General features: G+C 39.2%; 1 protein-coding gene across 1 annotated transcript in view; it reads right to left on the bottom strand.

The window, feature by feature from the left end:
- Window positions 1–1,374: 1,374 nt before the first annotated feature.
- The window catches only part of BMX (BMX non-receptor tyrosine kinase), a 22,032-nt gene continuing 2,330 nt past the window's right edge, over window positions 1,375–21,076 (bottom strand). Inside the window, 11 exon segments of the mRNA XM_017728395.1 lie at window positions 1,375–1,407; window positions 1,409–1,450; window positions 2,413–2,567; window positions 4,358–4,470; window positions 5,406–5,470; window positions 7,422–7,581; window positions 7,583–7,624; window positions 8,283–8,350; window positions 9,920–9,974; window positions 10,761–10,820; window positions 14,223–14,451. Coding sequence (XP_017583884.1) covers window positions 1,375–1,407; window positions 1,409–1,450; window positions 2,413–2,567; window positions 4,358–4,470; window positions 5,406–5,470; window positions 7,422–7,581; window positions 7,583–7,624; window positions 8,283–8,350; window positions 9,920–9,974; window positions 10,761–10,820; window positions 14,223–14,451 — 1,022 coding nt within the window.

Genomic DNA, 21,076 nt, shown 5'->3' on the forward strand with positions numbered 1-21,076 from the left:
GCTTTCCTTCAAACACACCTGCAGCTCCCCACGAAGACAAGGATGTGCTCTCCGAGCCAGCTTCCAGTGCTGGGACCAAGCAATGCGGGCAAGCACAGGCACAGGAGCCTCTGTCTGGCCAGAGACCTTCATTTCTTTCTCCCCTTCCCCACATGTCTTCACCCTGCATTTCTTATTCCTTAGGTTCAGGAGAGCTCAAACTAGAGCTGCAGAGGGGTCTCTTTTAGGGCTGGGCCAGCTCCATCAGGGAAAGGGCGAGCAGGCATCACTTGGACTCTTATGGGCATCATACGCTGAACTAGCTCAGATGTGAGAAGAGAGAAAAGGAATTATTTCAGAAATTATTTTAAAACCTCTTTATACATATTAGATCAGCATTTTGCAACTGTCAGTGTCTAAGTTTAGATCCCTCTGTTACACTTACGTAGCTTCAGATGTATCTGGTATCTCAAGACTTGCTGAAGTTAGCACTAATTTTTGTAGTGCTGTGCACATTTGAAAGGTGGGTGCTCCTATTCAAGCACTAACATCAGAAGCCAAATTTCAGTGCCTCAGGAGTAAAATATTTGGCTAAGCAATTATATTAATAGCATTTTCATTTATCTTCAAATTTTTGCTTCTCAAGTTTTATAGAGATCAGCAAATTTACCGTTTACTGTTTCAGTGACTATAGAATTCCGCATAAAACATTATTTTCTTTATTTCTACCAGTTATTGCAGGAAGCAATAACACTCTAGTAGATGCCTCATATGTTGCTAAATTGAAAATATCCTAAATATGCAGCTTAGAATGAATTTCAAATCAAATATACGCCTTCAGGGCCAAAACTAAAGTCAATAATACTGATGAGAAAACAGATATAATATTTTACCTGTAGTAATTTCTAAGTAATTGAAAGTAAGACTATATCTATTTATGTTGCTGTCACTTGCAGTAGTTCTAAATTTGACTTTAGGTGTCAGCTTCAGGTGATTATGAAGAAAAAACACATTCAGATGAGTTATGATAATCAGAAAACCTACCAAGCATATATTTCCCTTTTACACTTCCAGTTAAGGCCAAATAACGACAGTTTGGAGGCACTGAAGGAGGGCACATAATTGGTATATATATCTCAGTGTCTGAGAAGTCTTGAAAAAATGCTAACAAAAATTATATTCTTCTACAATATCATTCCAAATTCTGTCACCCACAGAGTGTCACAAACTCTTTCTCCATATGCTGCTTGGTCAACCCCCTGATTAAATGAGAAGAACACTAAAATACAGAATAATAAGGGTGGCTAATGTCAGGCAGATTTTAGGTTCAGCTCTTGTATAGCAGGCAGGTGATATGGAGCCAGTATGCAGTCATCCATTTCTGAATCCTATTTTTCAAGCTCTGTTACCTTCTCTCAATGCCTCAAAAGAATGGTAACAGCTGATAAAATGCAGGGAGCTGTTCTGGTAGGTAAACAAAGCAAAGATGATGGGTATAGTAATTTAATTTTAAAATAATTCAGGAACTGTAATTTGCATTAGTTTTTCATGATTTTAGCTTGCAGAAATTCATAGAGAGTGATGTTGCTACAAATTTCTGCATGCTAAAATAAAGTTGCAGGAGGTAAATATAAATAAACTTAATTATCTATCTTACATTATGATAGTTTAATCTTCTTTCTTTGCATTAATATGTCCTCTAATATAAGTCACTTTACTCATTTTCCTGACAATTATATTAAAAAAAGGAGAGAACATCACAGTCATTTCATGGTGTCATCAATAATGTGCAAAACAGTTCTTTGTTGCTGGTGAGAAACAAGTCGTGGTCTACAGAGAGCTGATCAAAATTTAGGTCAAGAGGAACAATAAATCAGGGTAATTTTTGGCACAGAAGATGCAGATCTCAAAACCAAATGAGCACGATCAGTGTCTGACGTAAAACTCCTAGAAGCCTCATGGATGGGGTAACACATCCTTCTCGTTGTAAGGGCAGGGTTATTTCACACAGAGTTACCCCTAAAACTGGAGTCCTCTATGTCTGTGAGAGGAAGGGCAAATGACCATGGGGAGATACCAGTAACGGTCCTGTAATCATGGAACAAATTTAGACAGTGAGTTTAGCTCAGCACACAATTTTTAAACTGTTAAAATTAGGTGAGAGAAATCTCATCCTGTACATTTTGTTGATGCTGAAGGGCATTATGTTAAATATGTGCTTCTGAAAAAAAAAGAAGCCAACCTGCCTTTGTGCCCCATTTCCTGCATTAACCATGTCCTAAACTAGATAATATAGAATGTGTTACTTACAAGCAATGGCTTTTATTAAAGGATATTTTCATTATAAGCATCAATTCAACTATCAGCAGAGACTCCCAGTGACTCCTATTACTTTGTTTTCTCCAGTTTGTATGTGCAGATGTACACACATACCTCATACCAGCAGTTGTCCGGTATCTGGTAGATGATGGTTGAAACCTGCTGTGGTCTGTGAAATCTGTATCCTTGAGAAACTTTCTGCATATTACCATGAAGCTCACAGGGCTGCTTTCTCAAAGTGAACACCTCCCACATTAAGATATGAAATGAAAGTCAAGAAATACAAGATTAAGTCCTTTTTCATGAAGCAAGATACACATGCAACATTAAACTGCTCATACTCTGAGAATATTGTCCAAAAAAGATGACTGACAAGTGTGATTCTGTACCTGAATGTAAAATAACTCCTACTGCAGAAGTAGATGCATTTAGGTAATAAGGTTAGTTATAAAATATATTTAATGGGAACAATGTTGGGCTGAATTTTCTGCAGAATACATGCAGACATCCTCTTATGTATGTGTGTGTGCACAGAAGGAAGGAAAAACAAAATGAAAATTATAGGTATCTATGTCTTTCTAAAATAATAAGAAAATATTTACTGATTTTTCTGAGTGTGACATACACTTCTTTGGTATCAGAAAGATTTCCAAATATTTTACAGTGTCAGTTACACATATGCTTAAAAACTGGATTACACAGAAGCAATAGAAACACTGAGTAATATAATAATCAACAATTCATAATTATAGCCTTGCAAGAAACAATTTTGGTTGTAACTGAATATATGTGATAAACATGCCTACCCTAAAGAAAAAAAAAAGTGAAATATTTATTTCACAATGATATATAATATTGGCTGTAAGAAGTTTTTTTAAAAAAGAAATTTATAGGGTGTTTGATCTCTCTCCAGCTTGAAGACTAGAGCATTGTAGTGTCACAGTGACACTAAAATGGCATCCAAATCCCAGCTTTCTGTGATGAGAACATTAAAAAACCAGGATTCTTTGTTCTCTGACATCTGCTTTTGGGATATGAATACATCAGATCTGTTCTTTAGCCCTTTAGAGGCTCATTAGTTAAAAACAATCAAACAAGAATGGACTGATCCCACCCTCCCCTTGCTTCCACAGCATCAATGGATAGTGTTAAAATGATAAAAAGATCTTCTAAGGAAAAATAAAATTTCTCATTGAAGTTAACGCCAATATTGAAGTTAATGACAGCAAAGCCTGGGGCCAGGATTTAATCAATAGGAGCAAAGAGAAAATGTATCACCACAAAATCCAACTTCTGATTTAATTGTATATATTATAAATGACTTCTAAAGGGCATGAATGAGCTGTTTTTCTGCCAGAGTTGCTAACACGGGGAGACTAGCTGAGGTTAAAGATAAGAAGCCACCCAACATTCAGAAACACTTTTATCTGCTTTATTCACTGTGGTTCAATGCCAATCTTTCATCGATTTGACAGCTGCCAAAATATTCCTGCTAGAGGAGCAGATCCAGGTAAGTGAAATTCAAGCCTGTTCACAAAATATTTTCTTTCCTTTGACACCTTTTGCAGACTTTTAGAAACACTGAGCAGACTCCAGGGATTTGGAAATCACAGCTTAAAACCACAGAAGTAGAAGTTCAAATGTTTAAAATTCCTGGTGGAAAGTGATCTGCAAACAGATACACTTTTTGTTGAGATAGAGTCCCAACTCACAGAGACTCCCACAGCTGGGCAACACTGATTTATGGTCAAGGCAGACTAAAGATTCGACTTGATCTCCACTGCCAAAGTTTACTTGACCCTATTAAACACATATGTAGCAAATATGGAGTGGGCAGTTTCTGTTTGCCTTAAGGAAGAATCCTAGGGCTAAAAAAATCCAGATAGGATAGGGCTTGTTTGCATAAAAAATATTAAAAAAGAACACAAGCTATAACTGCTTTTTATAGCCCTTCAGCATGTTCAATGTCTAACATTTCTGCTTAACAAGCTGATGAAATCCAAATGTAATGGCATACATACATACAAATTCATATGTCAAATTCCATGCATAGGAAAGGCCCATGCATCTGACTTGCTGCTAAATTTGGTGTGATGAAAAACTTCTTGTGCTGACCACTTCACTGGAAACCTGGTTGCTAGAGAACTTATATACAGGTTATCCAGACCATACCTAAAAGGCAAGAACCAAACTTGGTTGTGAATGAGTTACAGTGAAATACTATTTACTGCTTCTTCCTTGAACATCATAAGGCTCCTAAAGAAAGCCTAGGCAGAACCTCAGATTTCCAAAGAATACCTGATAGAGACATTACCTATAATCTTGAACAGATCATTGCTATCAGTTTACTAGGGAAATGATGCAGGATCACAGAAACACCTGTTGTCAGGCCAATCTAGCCCAGCCTTCTGCTCAAGTAGGGTTACTCCCAATATCAGAGCAGGTCAGCCATGGATCTGCATTGCTAAGTCTTAAGAACCTCTAAAGATTGCCATCTTCCTGACCAGCACGTTTCACTGTTCCACCACCCTTCTGGAGAAACAACTTCTCTTACTATCCAGCTTGAACTTCCCAAGTTGGAGCCTGTGGCCAATGTCTGCTGTTACATGACCTGGCACAGATAAGACTTCCTGGGCTCCAATAGCTTTGTAAGTGGCTATAGGGAGCTTTTAGATCCCATCTATCCCCCTCTTCTCCAGGCTAAGCAGCTCTCTCCCTCAGCCTCTTCTCAGAGACCATGCTCCATCAGCTGCTCATCCTCTCCAATTTCTCTTCATTGAGGCCACTGATTAAGATGCCTGGTCCCCAAATCAGGTGCAAATCTTGTACTCAAGGTAAACTTTGAGATTTCTTTACAAACATGACTACTGAAATCTCTCAGCTGTGATTTGCCTTTAAGCCTTACCTTTTTGCGACAGCTGAGGGACTCTATATTCTTTATTCTTATTGCATAATGACTTATGGTCATTAATGGAAAGAAAACACAAAGCGCTGTGTCACACTCCATGTCTTAACTTCCCTGACAGCCAGCTGCAGCTGATCAATGCCAGTAAAGTGCATATACACCAACATCAGAGCTTCACCAGGCTGCCAATTCTTTCACCTACCTTGTCATCCCAAGGTCAGATACTTTCACAGTAAGTTTGCTGTCAATCAACCAGTTCCTAGCAGCCTTTAGTGGAGAAATGAAAAGAGATGAGTGGAAAGAACACAAAGAGGACCAAAAACCATCAGGTGTTTGCTAATAATTACTGTTCTTTCGCATTTCAATGAATAATTACATCTTTGATTGACGCATTTAAGTTTGAGACTGTTAGGGAATAGTAAGTCACTCTCTTGTTTCACTTTTTGCCTATTGATTGAAAAAACATTCTGTAGCATTATCCCAGCTTTAAAAATAAGGAAATTGTAGGATGAGAAACAAAGGTGAGAAACCCACATTCATCTGGAAAAACAGCAACAGGGCAAGAAACTAAACAATATCTTTTAAAAGGCTTCCTACTCTGGGCCCTTTTCAGTAGTCTCAGAATTTTTCAAGGCATCAAAAAGTGAAAAGCATTGATTGGATTTTTTGCAATGCACTACAAACAGAGTGAAAGTCAATTTAAGCAGTTTAATTTATGAGAAGTTCAGTAGAAGCCTATTTCTGCAAATGATCACTTGAGAACATTTATCTAGGGCTGTATTCTCTGTGTGCATGCTCATTAACTTCTGTGATACTGTTTGCATCTGCAGTTTTCAATCTGAAATCAAGCTCAAGTTTTATTTCTGCTTTCCCATGGTGCACAGCCAGTTTTCAGGAAACTGACTTTATATTTACAGCTTGAATTCTGCTACTTAAGGTCTCTGATATTTCTGATTTCTGAATCAGTTTGTGGTAACTGGTGAAGTATGGATGTAACAGCTTTGTTTACACATAAAGGCAATTCTTTGAAAGCATCAACAATATAACAAAAATGCTACCTGAGGGGACTGCACCCCAATTGAAAAATAAAGCAAGACTGTAACATAAATTGTCAAAAATCTTCAGTATGTTTTTGTCTAGAGTTAGAAGGCAAAATATTGCTACTGACCCTGAAGTGTAATGCACCAGAAATTTGGTTGCGTTCACTATTATTAAGCCAATAAAATAACAGTTTATTTCCCCAATGAAGGACAGCATTTTTGAAAGCTAAGTTTTACATAAACTTTAGGTACAAGACCTTGAGAGGACTGATCCCCTCATCAAAACAACTTGAAATACTTGCTTGTAAACTTGCAGATAAATGCAGGGTTTTCCCACCATTAAGGCCACACTTTTGTGCTGCTAAATCCTATTTCAGGTTTTGGCTATAACACTGTAATTTTGTCAATACTGAGTCTTCTTTTGATTGTCATCAATTAAAAGTTTCAAAGTAATAAGCAGAAGAACATTCAATCCTTCTTGAAATGGAGTAATTGAAGTCTGAGATGGGACTCAGTTTCAGATGGGATCCAGTTTCAATGATTTCTTTCAGTACATTGTATTGATATTTGAAAAACAAAACTTAGAGAAATGTACAATAATTTCTATTTATTACTTCACGATTTTATTTTTTTTTTATTTTGGGAAACTTAATCATCCCAAACACTTTGTGCTGTACAGTGTATGCTCAAAATTATATTCCATATATTTTTTGACTGAATACTTGTCTAATGGCTGTTTGGTCAGCTACTAAGGAGTCATGGGAAGGGATCCTTCCTACCCGTTACCTTTCTGGAAGTATGTTGGATGTCTGTGCTGCGAAGCGGCACGTTAATTCCTGAGCCCAGAGCCCATGAAGGCAGGCAGCACAGTGTGCATTGCTGTAGAACTGTCAGCTCCACTCTGCAGCAGAGTGCATTAGAATGTAGAATATCCTGGGTTGGAAGGGACCCACAAGGATCATGTTGGGCAGTGCTGGTTACATGTGACCTTAGTGCTGCTCCTCCAGAGCTGCCTGTGCTGAGCCAGCTGGGTGTCTCTGCTCAGCAGACCACAATGCTTTCTGGGGAGACTGCCAGCAAAGGCAGTGCAGCTGTGGCTGACCCCGAGGGGTACAACTGACCAGTGTTAGGTCATGCCCCTGCCTTCCCAGCACCACTTCTCCTGTGGGATACCTTACAAGATCTCCTTGCCTGAACTGACAGCTCTCCAGAAACAGCACCAAAAACATCCTAACGTACTTCCAGAAAGCTAAGTTGTGCTGGTGGTAGTGTATAACTTTGGGAATTGATTCAAAGCAGTAATTTTCAGTGAGGTAGTACTTGTTCTCAGGGGTTTGTACACATGTAATGCTTAACTGTTCTTTTTTTACTAATTAAAAACATCACATAATGCAGTACATGGCAAAACCTTGCAAAGTGCCTTCCAGCCCTTGTGTTAATAGATTGGTTAGTTGTTGCATGAGCTGCAGTGCTCCAGCTGGCCAAGTAAAAAAAATACGTAGTAGATGTCACCAGGAAAACTCTTACATTTGCCTCAGCCTGCTTCTGCCTCCTGAGATATGCAGTACAGGCTCCCTGGAGCCCACTGGAGGTTCCTGCAGCATATTCCAGTGAAATCTGACGGTTAGCAGTTGTCTCCCAACAGTTACATCTGGAGCAAAAGACTTTCACATTCTGCCCTTGCATTGGTTCTACATCCAATTTTTAACATCTTCCCTTCCTCCCCCTCCTTTTCCCCATCCCTTCTCCCTTCCCCTTCTTCCCATTCCAGCTCCCATTCCCATTCCCTTCCTTCTCTCTCACTCTTGAGACTACTCTATTCCCCCAGATTATGTGCCTGCTACATGTCATTGTTTCAGGGTCCCATTCAGGGAGCCACTTTCATGTTCAAATTCAAAGAATGAATATGACCCGAATGTGCCCCAGGTTAATTTTTAACACAATGTAGAGATTTTGCTGTTGACCAGTCACACCAAGCCATGTGTCCATGGCACACTCATAGAAATGCTACACATTCACTGGATACTCAGCAAGGAACCTTGTTGAGTACAGACACAGTCTACATTCCTGCCTGGCTAGACAGAACCAGAAAAGCACCTTCTTTTCCCTAATTTAAAAAACCAAAACCAAACCAAACAAACAAACAAACAACCCCCCAAAAAACCCCCCACTTACAAGAAACAAGCAATGAGGTTGGGATTAATTTCAGTGAGTTCAAGGCTTTTACAGCGTAATGTCCAGAAAGAAGGAGACATGACTCATCCGAACTCCTTTAAGGACTACATTAGGACAAGATGAATTATGCCTGAGAAATATTTCTTTCCACTAAAGAGAAGGTCTAGGTAAGTGGCTGTGATATCCCACTATAAATATTTAAAATTAGATGAGTTCTACCCCAGCCCAGACATGAAGTAAGTTGTTTGCAATTTTGTTTTGTTGCAGAGATATAGATCTGTAAGTGGGGAGATGAAGAGTTATTAACCTCATGTCCCCTCCAGCGGCTATGCAGTTTATAAGACCCAATCACCACCACATATAAGAGCCCTACCCACCACACTTAGTTCCTTTACATTAAGAATTAGACTGATGTATTTTCTATTGTCTAAGTATTTCTGAAATACTGAAGAAGTAAAAAGATTCTCACTGTACTCTATCTTTGCACTGTTTTTAGTCTTTATGTGGTTCTCTAATCCTAACCTTTGCTATCCAACTTTACTTCTGTTAATGGTTTGCCAGTCTGGGCTGGAAATTCTGGTTTTCAGAGTTCATTTAACAGCTACACCTCTATATTGCACGGAGGAAAGAAGAAACCTAGAAGTTCATTGCTGTGAAGTTTGAAGGAAATTTCCTGTCCCCTAAAGTTAATTGGAGCCAGTGGTATCCAGCATCTTTGGGGACAGGGACATAATTTTGTCAATAATTTCCCAATCTTTTGGCCACACTTGAACTTCATTCTGAACCTCTTGTGCAGGTCTAAGGAAAAGGACAGTGAGCCAAGGCTCCCAAAGGATCGTGGTCCATCAAAGGAGTTGGTGGCTGAGTACCATCAAGACTGAGTGAGAGCAAGTAGCAAGCCACAAGAAGAAAACATGATTACACAGCACATCCAAGAGGAAAGCATGGAGGAGGCTGTGTCTCTTCCAGAAAGAGACATGGACAAGTATTTGTGCAGTCATCTCCTTGTGCACCTGACTAGTCCTGTGATGTTGTCCATCCTTGCTCCGAGTCAGCTGCATCCAGTCCACACTCAGTGAGCACAGTGCTGAGTTTGCTCAGATAGTGTTCTTGTCCGGGTGAGCTGCTTTTACTCCACGTTTGTATATCCTAAAACCACCTCAGAAGATTCCTCTAGACTGACCTGCAGGAAAAGCCACACTGGAGCAAACAACACAGGACTAGAGGTGATAACTAAAAAAACAGAGCTTGATGGGAAATGCACTCAGTGTGACTTGGTTCTAAGACTATTTTAGAGGTGCAAAATTTGTTCATTTATGTAGGAGAGGCACTCTTGGAAATATGACTATCAATACCAAGTCAGCACAAGAATTTCTAACTGACAATACTACAGCTATTTGAAGAGCATCAGCATCCTCTAGCTACACAGCAGAGCAAGGACAACAGACACAGAAACCGTTCTGTGGTTGTTCATAGAGAAGCAATGAAGGATTTGTAGGACCTTCTGACAGGGCAGCTGCTCAGACTGGGCATGGGAGATATTACCTGCATACCAACTACAAAGAGAAATATTTGGCTTATTATTCTCAGGATGGTTTCTGAATAAAGTCCAGCAGACGCACAAAAAAATACCAGACATTATAAATATTTTCAAAACTGCTTTTAAAAGTGAGAGGGTAGATCTGGGACTTGTCCTGCATATGTGGTTATTTGCCATGAGATTACAGGGAAACCATTAGTTCCCATCTGCTTCCCCTCATGAGCGGCTCGCCTTGCCCTAAATGTCTGGGTCCATTCTGTGACATTGACTTTTTACAGTAACTACTTAGAGGAGGATCCTGCTGCCCTCAAGTTCTGCCAGGAGCTCTATCAGAAGCAGTTTGCTCTGTCTCCTGCAGACCATGACACAGTCTTAAACTTGGGAGGTACACAGCTCTCCTCTAACCTTATTTTTATTATGTAACCTTCTGGTTACATAATATTTAAGTAAACTAAATAAACTGAGAGTTTCCAAATGGGAGAAACAATCCAAACATGCTCTGTCAGATCAGTTCAGGGAGCCCCAATGAAGTCTTTAATAGCAGTTCCCTTTCATGTAGCATCATTTTGGTATACAAGACTCATTTGTCTAAATGACTTTTTCTTTCCCTGAAAACAAATACCTTCATGCCTTCAGAGGTCTGCAGGCAGTTGCTGATGACAATATCTATAATTATTATCATTATTAGCACAGCCATACACAGGATACCATTGCTGTATGTATAGTGAACATGTAAAGTGGAAATGCAAGCTCTGCCCAAAGAATATTCTGGTTCTCCTGAAGATGGGTTCTATCAACTCACTCATGCTTAGCAATGCTCTGTTCTTCTGCCAATGTCAGTTCGCTGACACAGGAGTTTCCCCTGCAATGAAAATACAATATGCTAAAATTGTGAAAAACTTCCAGCCTTTCAATACTTAAAAGGGCTTGCCAGAAAGATGGAGACAGGCTTTGTACTAAGGCCTGTAGTAACGAGGCAAGGAGTAATGGTGTTAAACAGAATGAGGGTAAATTTGGACTGGACGTAAGGAAGATACTTTTCATGAGGAGGGGGGTGAGATGCTGGAACTGTTTGCCCAGAGAAGTTGTGAATGCCCCATCCCTGGAAGTGTTTGAAATCATGTTAGATGGGGCTTTGAGCAACCTGATCTAGTGAAAAACATCCCTCTCCATGGCAGGGACTAGATGGTGTTTAAAGGTCCCGTCCAACACAAACCATTATAAGATTCAACGACTCTATGAAAAACTCCTTTCTTGGGTTGAAAACAATGCTATGTATATTTTTTTCTTGAGTAGTTATGCCATGGTCTAAGATAATGATTTTTAAAAATTGACACATATAATTGTCTGGATTTTTTTATCACTTGGTGAACACTCAAACAGCCTTTCTCCTCCACTGTGCAGTATGTTAGAAAGACAAATATTCTCAGGGCATGCTGTAACAGGCAGTGACACTACATATCCCTTTAGTGACCTTATGAGGAGATTGCATCTACCTTTTCAGAGACTACATGGAAGCTTTCCAAAATTGCACAACCTTAGACTTTCCAAACAAATGTTCTTAGCATGACAGATAACAGGAGTTCGTGTGACAAAGAAAGAGGCCTCTAAACTAACCTCTTGTTCAGAAATAATAAAGATTCTTTTTTATGGTTCCTTTCACAGGATACTAGAAGAGTCTAGATTTTTCAAGGAAATATCTGAATTTTGTCCAGTATAGTTTATTATGAGACAATCTATTCCGTTTCATCCAAATAGTTTGGCATACATCTAATGCTTAAAATGTTATGTTGTCTTACTAAAAAGGGAAAGATGGATCTAATGTATCACTTTGACAGATCTGGACTCCCTTTATCCTGCACTGGACTACTCACATACATACATACAAAAGCACAGGAGTGCTAGCAAGGCAGATTTAATGTTGAAATAAGAGTACAAAGATCGAAATCCCAGCATCATTGAAGTCAGTGACAAAACCCTACTGATTTAAATGAAACCAGGATGGTTTTTGTATTAATGTGTGAGTCAAGATAAATTTTTTCTGATTCTAAGCATTTCAGGGAACTTTATGCTTAATACTCAGAAGATTATTTAAAAAGAAATATGTTCCAGAAATATTGCCTCATCTTTACTAGACTGGTGTGGAAAACACTTAAGCAGTAGATGGCTGCATATTGATTAACCTTGGCTTATCATCATTCCAAGGCAGCTTTCTCAAGTAAGTACTTGGTACAAATCCTTCATTCCCACAAGATAAACAGTTCCTGGTTTAAATAGCATACATGACTGCACCTTAGATTGGCCACTTAAAACAGCAAAAGGAATTAATCAAAGACCCACTTTTTAGAACGCCACTAACAGAAATGCTCATGCTTAAAACATTTCTGCTTTTATTTGCCATGCATAAAAATACAGAAGCAATTTATTGTAGAAAATTGCATTTCACTGAAGAACTCTTTTTGCTAGACATTGAAATGGTTTCTTCCTCCGTGGCTGTTTTCATTGAGTGGGAGGTTGGAGCAGCCATTCAAGGATGTCCTCGTGTGCCATCTCAGGCACCGTGATGGACACCAGTGACTAATGGCTGCCTGAAAACTAGCCAAGGCTGATCATGAAAAGCCAGTAGGTAGGCTCAGCACTCTTCCCTGTACAATGCCAGATGAAACTGAGAAGCTAAGTGAATATGGACAGCTGAACTACCACTCAGAGGAGCTGGCATGATGGATCTACGTTACAGGGGCCAACAAGCATCCTTAGGTTTAAGGTGGTGGACTGGATGTCACACCCATCAGAAAAATAACTGTGGGGAATAAATTGTATATTTGAATACAGGTGGATATGGGTGGGAAGAGTCCCTTTGACACAGATCTCAGTAGCACAAGAAAACTGATCATTCATAAAAACAGGTGAAACAGGTAAGTCCTGATGTTTGTTCTTCCTACATTCTACAAATCAAAATCTTCATTCTTTTTTTTCAAGCAGAATTTAAAGGTTTTGTTACGGTGCATATGTGACTTTTCCTTATGCAATCAAGACTGCAAAAGCCTCAGTTTTTCAACCCAAAGGAAAAAACCTGTAAATGTGCTTCCTTTTTCTGAATGCCTCTCTGCTCCTTCATCCATCTTAGAGCCCTCTATTCAGGCTCCATAAGCAAAGCTGCCTGTATCATATATTTTTACATAACCCTAAATGAAGATGTTTAGGAGTGTATCTCAGATTACCAACTTATCATTTTCTTTGAGTTCCCAGGGTCATGTGCTGCTTTCTTCATCCACAACTGTATGCAGTCTTGTTAGTTATGAAGTGCAGACACTTTACCTCAAGTTTAAGTGGCTTTATTTGTTGGTTTTCTTGTAATTGTAAACTTAATCAGGGAATTATGACTAGATCAAATAATTTCAGTCTGTTCCAAAGCAATTTGGGGATCCCCTAGCTCAAAAATTCTTCCCTTCCACATTTCTGTCAAGTACTTAAAATTAAACTCAGCTATTATCCATCCTGAGACACACCACGAACCTTATCTCTTCCAGGCAACTCCTGTTTGTTGTACTGCCTTGGTCTCCAGTGAACTCCTGAAGCTGTTTCTCATTTAATAACTTGGAAAATGTACTCTTTTCTGCTCTTGATGGATATTAATGAAAAAATCTTATTTTAATTTGCTGAAGGGAGTTTCTCCATTTGTGAACCTCAAAAAGAAAAATTAAACCATTTTTAATGGCCATTTTTAATGGCAGGATAGGGATGCCCTGTCTTTGGGGAAAAGTATTGCTAAAGCTGAGTTGAGACTGAAGTCACACAGGATTCATGCCTCAGCAGTTCTCACTGGCCTCCCATGCTGTCTCTACTACTGCAGTTGTAATGGTGCTAATCTAAAACTGGTTTGCACACAAACAGGAGGCAACATTTGTTAGGAGAGATTTTATCTTTTTATTCATGTAAATTAAATAGTTGGAAAAAATGTGTACACACAGGTTCTGTGTACACAAGTCCTTCTTTAGGCACATATAAAAAATAAGGCCACTGGATACTATCTTAGCTATTGCACTAGGCAGTGACTGCTGTAAGTTTTATTCAACCTGCCTGCCATGGATGGTAATGAAAATGGAGTTGTACAGAAGACAATTCTAGAGCAATGTTTAAATCTACTGAGATAATTCTAACAGATCCTGAAAGGTGCCAGGGCTGTCTGCAGTCTTGTCTTTGAAGATGAGGTATGAGGAAGACTTTGGTCATGGAACAAAAGCATTCTGCAGGGCATACTTACCCTTCCAAATCCCTTACTGTCCACCAGTCAGAGTGATTTTCTTGTGATACACAGTATTTATTGCTTCTGACAAGCTGGATAGCTGAATTTCCTCTGTGCTCATGGTTGCATTGAGCCACAGCCATATTCAGGGCTGACTTGTCTGGTGGCAGACCCTGGGGCAGGACAGGCTTCTGTGCTTCAGATTTTGAAGACAGAGAAAATAAATGATAAGGCGATGCTGCACAGGCTGCAATAAGAATTAACAAATGACATGAATATGATCACTTATATCTTCAACATACATAATGAATAATCAAATTAATCAAAGTTCAGAAGATGGGGACAGGCATGCAGCTTTTTCCTTTATCCATTTAGAATGGATGAGGAAAGCAGCCCAGGCGCTGTTGTTCACATGTGAGAGACAGGCGAGTACAGAACAAAATTCCATGATGATGGCACCAGAAGCAATTAACCTTGAGTGAAGACTGACACTGCTGTAATAGGAAGCTCTCATTACCAGAATTACAGGATAGACCTGATTTGTGTCACAATCCTGCCACCTCTCTGAACTGTTGCAGTTCCTGCACTCCAGACACCACTTGACCAAGCTGTGCTTTACTATAACTAACTGTGATGGGGTACTGTTGTATCAAAAGATCCCATCAGAGTATTTTAAAAATAACTTCAGGAGTTTTTTTTAATGGCTTTTGATCAATAGTAACATTATCATCAAACACAACAAGCATTGATCAACTGTTTATTGCTAATCACTGAAAGCCAAAAGCTATGCTAATTCTAAATCAGTCCCTTTCCTTTACAGGCATTTCTGATGTTTCTCTGCCAAGCATGCTGGATATAAGGAATCTCACTCCTTGGTGCCTGACTTTCCCTGGGCAGAGTTGAATGTAATTGGTATGTAACTATGGGATTCATCTCACAAGGTTTTCACCCATGTCTTCACGTGAAATATGTCATCCTGCAGAAGTGTCTACCTTTCATTCGGGGCTGTTCAGGATATCTGTGAAAATGACTTGGACGAGAAGCCTGGCATTAAAGTTAGGTGACATCCATCAAATCACGGGCAAAAGCCTATCTAAAATGAAGGCACTGAAATGCATTTAGAAATCAGGAAAATGTCAGACATCACAATGCTTTAATTAAGAGCAGAGAAAACTACACTTGAAACCCTGACAGCTAAGGATGAGAGAAAATAAGAATGACTTAGGAGAAAAGGCTGCAAATGCCACCTATTTATTTATTTATCACTAAAAACCACTGTAATGCATTGTCAGGAAATAATGCCAAGTGTCTTTCAGCAGGCTGTGATTCCTTTAAATCAAGTCCAAGTGACCATGGCATTCTATGTATTCTATTTATTGACATTTCTTAATTTAAACAAGAAGAAAACGCAGAACCTGATTGAATCCACTGAGCCAGAAGACACACATAAACTCTTCTGCAAACAAAAAATCTCAATCTCATCACACCAAGCTCCAACGAGATACTCATTCTTTACAGAGGTATCAGTCACAGAAGAGTCCTCTTCTCTTGACTAGAAGTAGACCTGTTACTCATCAAGTAATGCTACTTGGTGGTCCCTGTTGGTCATATTTGACTTTGGTGGAAAGGACCTTATAGCGGAGGGCCTGAGTTAGGCAGGACTCAAATCTTGGAGTGCCTTTGTGGCTTTGGGGAATAATGACAGAATTAGAGTTGCCTGCAGTTGTCAGAAAGATGGGAAAAAATATAGTCCAGAGATTAAACTGTTGTCTCTTTAGAGCACCTAGAGATGTTAGAGCAAATTGATATTCAGTAATCATATTTATGAGCTGATGTGCACCTCTGACATTAGGCCTTTGTAATTTTTGAGAGTTTTAAAGATTAAATTGCTCTTTCATTTCCTGTGAGGTTTTTTTTGGACATGATCAGAGTGTCATCCTCTAATGGAAATTTCATCTTTTTGGGTGAGCAGAAGAAACTAGAAAACATTGGGAATAGTAAATGGTGTATAGAATTATTATAATGGAAATTAATTTTTCTTTGTCCAACCTGCCAGGGAAAAGAACAGTCCAAGATGAGCACATCTGTGTTTCACTCCTGGATGTATATTTGACTGTTGCAATATTCTGGACAGACTTCATGTGTAGTCTGGTAGAGATTAATGTCCTGTTTTGTGTCCATATATACAGCTTTCCATGTCCAACACTGGCTGAAAGTCCCAGAGCATTGCCTGAGTAACTGAGTGGATCCTATTCTTTCCTTTATTCTTGCAGTGGTATTATTGTGGTTTTCATAATGATGACTGTGCCACAGCCATCTAGAGAGGGCCACCGGTGACAGTCTGAGATTCAGCTCTGATGTGCACATGAGGAATGATTAATATCTGCAGAACTGCATAGCTATTACACATCTGGGAGCATGTGCTGGATCACTTCAGGTGCCATAAGGCTTGTCCAATATGTAACAATGAGAGGATATGTGTGTTCACTCAGTGAACTTCATCTGCTCTACCAGTCTTGGTCTGACCTACATGAACCATTGTCCATTGCAAAGGCAGTGGATGCCAGGCACCAGTAGAGGTGAAAGTGTTTCTCAGGTAGGAAGCTCCTACTTCCTGTGGTTATCAAAGCACAGAGGAAGTGCCCTCTGGCTCCCATGAAGGGACCTTTTGTTCCCAATATTCTTTGTAATGGCATCACTCTGCAGGCTCCAGCTCCTCTGTAGCAGGTGAGAGGTATAATGCTGAACTGATGAAAGAAACGGAGGCATCAAAGGTGCAGGATGCGAGTGTGCAAAAGTAATGCCTTGTACAAAAGTGACACCTCGGGTCAGTTGGGAAGAAAGCAAGGGAGAAAGCCTTGCAGATGCTGGAGAGGTGAGGGACATGAACTGAGAGGGAGGCAGAAAGAAGGCCAGGGGGATGGTGATACCTCTGATGATCAAACTGAAGGGATGAAAGGACAAAGTAAAAATGTGCTGAGAGCTTATAGAAGTAGCTTTGTGACTAAATATAGACTGTTCCTCACTATGAGAAGTCAGTATTCGCCTTCTAAACCTGATTATATCATATGGCTTGGGAAAATGTAGTCAATTTGTTCTATCCAGATGTGGTAATTATTACAGCTTCATTTACTGAACCTGTTTCAGAAGTACCCATCAGAAAACTGTCACGTCCCTGCTTTTTAAACTTCACTTTAAAAATATCTTCTCTGAACTCAAGCAGATAGTAGAAATGAATCATAAAGACTTAGCAGAACCCAGAATGTTCAGAAGCAGATTTGCATGACTGATGATCTCTCCAGACAGACAAAGCATCTCCTGATGGAACCCAGGCATAACAGACCACGATATTCAAAACAGGCTATGCTGCTACATGTTCACAATGCTATTGCTTTCAAGTCTCACTATCAGAAAAAAAAGTCAAAAGCTTCTTTGTTCATAGCTTCTCTCTAGGGCTTTATTATTATTTCTTCTCGAAGCTCCATTTTACAGCTCTTGTGATTTTTATCTTCTGTCTCTTGACAATCTATGTGTTTCTTAAAGCCCTGGCTCTTCATATCAACTGCACAAATAAAAATTCCAGCTTTTCTTTCTTTTTTCTTTAAGTTACTTTCTGATAATAGAGAGAAAATAGGAAATAGACCCAGATCTAAATATACAGAAAAGAAAACAAATTTTTAAAAGTGCAGGAAATACAGATTTAAAAATCCTGTGATTCGAAACATAATCCATTTAAATTTGTCAGAGGGTGTGTAATCATCAGTCAGACCCTGCTGTTAGTCCTTTTATTTAAGAGATAAACACATCGTAACTTAAGCCGCTTTGGTCTCTTCTCTTGTCATCATTACCTCCTTCCCACCTATGAATGTCAGTAATTAAGTTGGGCAGTAAAACTAAGGTCAAAGATATCACTATTGCTGTAGCATTTATTGAGGAGGAGATAGATGAGAAAATAAACAGAGGAAAAAATCTTCAAATTTACTTTCATTCTTAACTCTGTCAGCTCTTGACCTTTTTGGTCAAGCAACTTTGTGCTGAAGGACTCAGGTCAAATTGAGCTCAAGCAGTACTTTTTGGCATCCTGGTGTCCTGTTTGTCTCTGGGTCTGTGAAATCCTGCCTGTTTCAGACAGACAGCACGGCCCAGCGAGTGCTGCTGGGACGCCACACTTTTGAGTTTCTGTTTGATATAAAGTCTAGCTAAAGGCAAGAGCATGTAAAGAGCTCAGATGCACCTCCCAGTTCATTAATTTAGAGGCTGCCTCTGTAAAGTTGGGCTAAACTGGCATTCCTAAGCAGGCATCTGTACCCATGACCCAAGTCCAGAAGAGCACAGCTTGGGACTGCCTGAGAGAAGTGCAGTTCACCATTTCTCACCCTGCAGGGCAGGTATAGCAGGTATAGCATAGGCACAATGCTTGCCCTGCACTGTTGTGGAGGGTGGTGGAGAGGACATTTTGGGATCTCTAGGAATGGGGATCTCCTACATACCAGAGAACTAATTTTGATGGTGTACCCTGATCCCTCTGGAAATAAGCCTTTTACTTAATAGACATTTCTACAATGACTGTAGCCAGTATTGCTACCAGGATTGGCCTTCTTGGCCAGCTGGGCACACAATGGCTCATGTTCTGCTGGCTTCAACCTTGTTGAAGTTTTTTTCATTGACTCTTTTAGTCTAGGAATCAGTGATTAGGAAATACTGCCTTCAATTACCCAGTGGTCACAAGCTTGAGGCGGTTTGGAGCCATCCCTGCAGAGACCGTCTCCCTGTGCTCCACACATCTCTGTTAGCAACACCAGAAACTTATTTAGGAACAAATTCAGAGTACATTTAGGAACACAGAGTACAGCATGCATGCATTATTATCTGACATAACTGAAGTGTTCAATATGCAAAAATTATCTTTCTAGTTCACTTGGCTAAGTCATCCATGACTGGTAATGGGGTGTTTACTTGCCCTTGCAGCTGACTGGGGGTTTCATGGCCTTATTTGCTGTTGTAACAAGTGACTTTGAAGCTACATGAAGCTCTTCAAACTACTGTCACAAATCAATTGACAACTCTGTACATTTTTAAGTATTCCATAATGATGAAACCTGTGGTAATAGTAGATAAGCCAGTATCATTAATTTCAATTTTCAAAATTGATACAGGCAGTCTCACAATCATAAATCAAGTTCCTAACTGCTTTCAATTACATTTTTGGATTAACTTTTCATTTTGGGTTCATACTTTTTTATTTTTGACTGTAAAAGCTTAAGACAAATCAATCTACAGTCTTCTGCAATTTCAAATAATCACAATTTAAAAGTCTGTAGCCCAAATATCCATAAACTGCTATTCTTTATACCAAACATGGTCTTTTACTGTTTAACATGTACACAGACATGAGAGAATTCCCTTCTGAAAATGTGACACCCACGGGGTTACTGTTCTACAAATGTTCCTCTCTCAGTCTATACAGATAAAACCTAAAATCCTGAAATAACTGTAACTAAATTGTACAAAAAATATGTCAGAAAATCATGTTAAAATAAATTATGCAAATGAAATCACATTGTTTAGAAAAAGAGATATTAATGCAAGAGTTTAGCTTCTAAAACTGTATTGTTTTACGCTCACCCATGCACTCTCTTTTGCTCAATTTCTATTGCTCCTACCCATCCAACTTATGGGACATCATGACTAGAAGGGTCTTACAGCCAAAGATTAGAATTTAACTAGAGGTATTAAGAATAAAGACAAAAAAACCCCATCTGGTTTATTCAGTAGGTAAAAATGTCACAAACTTTTTGATCAAACATGGCAGATATAATTTATTGTTTTATTTCCCCTGCTTGTACTAAAAGCTACATTGTATAGCAGTTATGATGTTGAGAAAAGTTTAACACACACATGAAATGGTATAAATTCAAATATTATAAGAGTGTACTGTTTTAGTCAAAGTGTCCTAAGGACAGATGCAGAAACAAAGGATGGCATCAAATATTTCTGGATATTCCCATCATCTGTGTACAGAAGGCTTTATAATCCACATGTAAACTCTTTCTTTCCACTTCAATTTTTCCACATTCATCCTCCAGCTTCTGGCTCGTGTGACACAAAGCCAGACCAAATGCTCATCAAGTCCAGGAACCAGGCAGCATCCAGTAACAAGTACTGAGGAAAAAGACATGCTCAAGGCAACTGTACAGTACCAGAGAATCCTGATCCAAAGGTGGTGCACTTATACCTAATACCCCTTGAGCAGTATATTTCTTCTGTGAATTCATTGTTACCTTTTTAAGCAAATAACTAGGATCTATAATGTCCTTCAGTAAGTAGTCCTACAGCTTAACTACTACTAACAAAATAAACAATCAGCTTGTTTGACTTGTTTTCAGCCTATCTTCCTTCAATGCCTACCTGATAATTACTAACATCTGCTTGGCTTTTTAGATTATGTTTAGTACTGGGCTATCTCTGTGTGTGTCCGTATTAGGTCAGGTTTCACTTCCCTTGTGTACATTGCTTTTCAGTCATCTGTACAGAATTTCAAATGCCACTTTACTGCTTTTGTATGTTAGCCCAAAGAGCTCTTGTTAAATGTTTACTCCCACTGGTGAGTACACACATATTGATCAATGTGCTTCCTGTCTCCTTATGCAGTGAAATGGTGGAGCCCTGTGAGCTTTTCTCTTTAACATGTTATCCATCCAATCTATTAGTCATTGTCAAGCCTCTCCTTTGACATCTGTTCAGCTCACAACATCTTTCTTCAATTACAGTCACCAGAACTAGACACAATATTCTCTTGGTGATCACAGCAGTGTCAAAACATGTCGAGTGCTTTTACTCAATATGTGCCTGCTTCCATGTCCAAGGATGCC

The sequence above is a fragment of the Corvus brachyrhynchos genome, unplaced genomic scaffold (assembly GCF_000691975.1).
Source record: "Corvus brachyrhynchos isolate BGI_N302 unplaced genomic scaffold, ASM69197v1 scaffold11, whole genome shotgun sequence".
Taxonomy (NCBI): Eukaryota; Metazoa; Chordata; class Aves; order Passeriformes; family Corvidae; genus Corvus; species Corvus brachyrhynchos.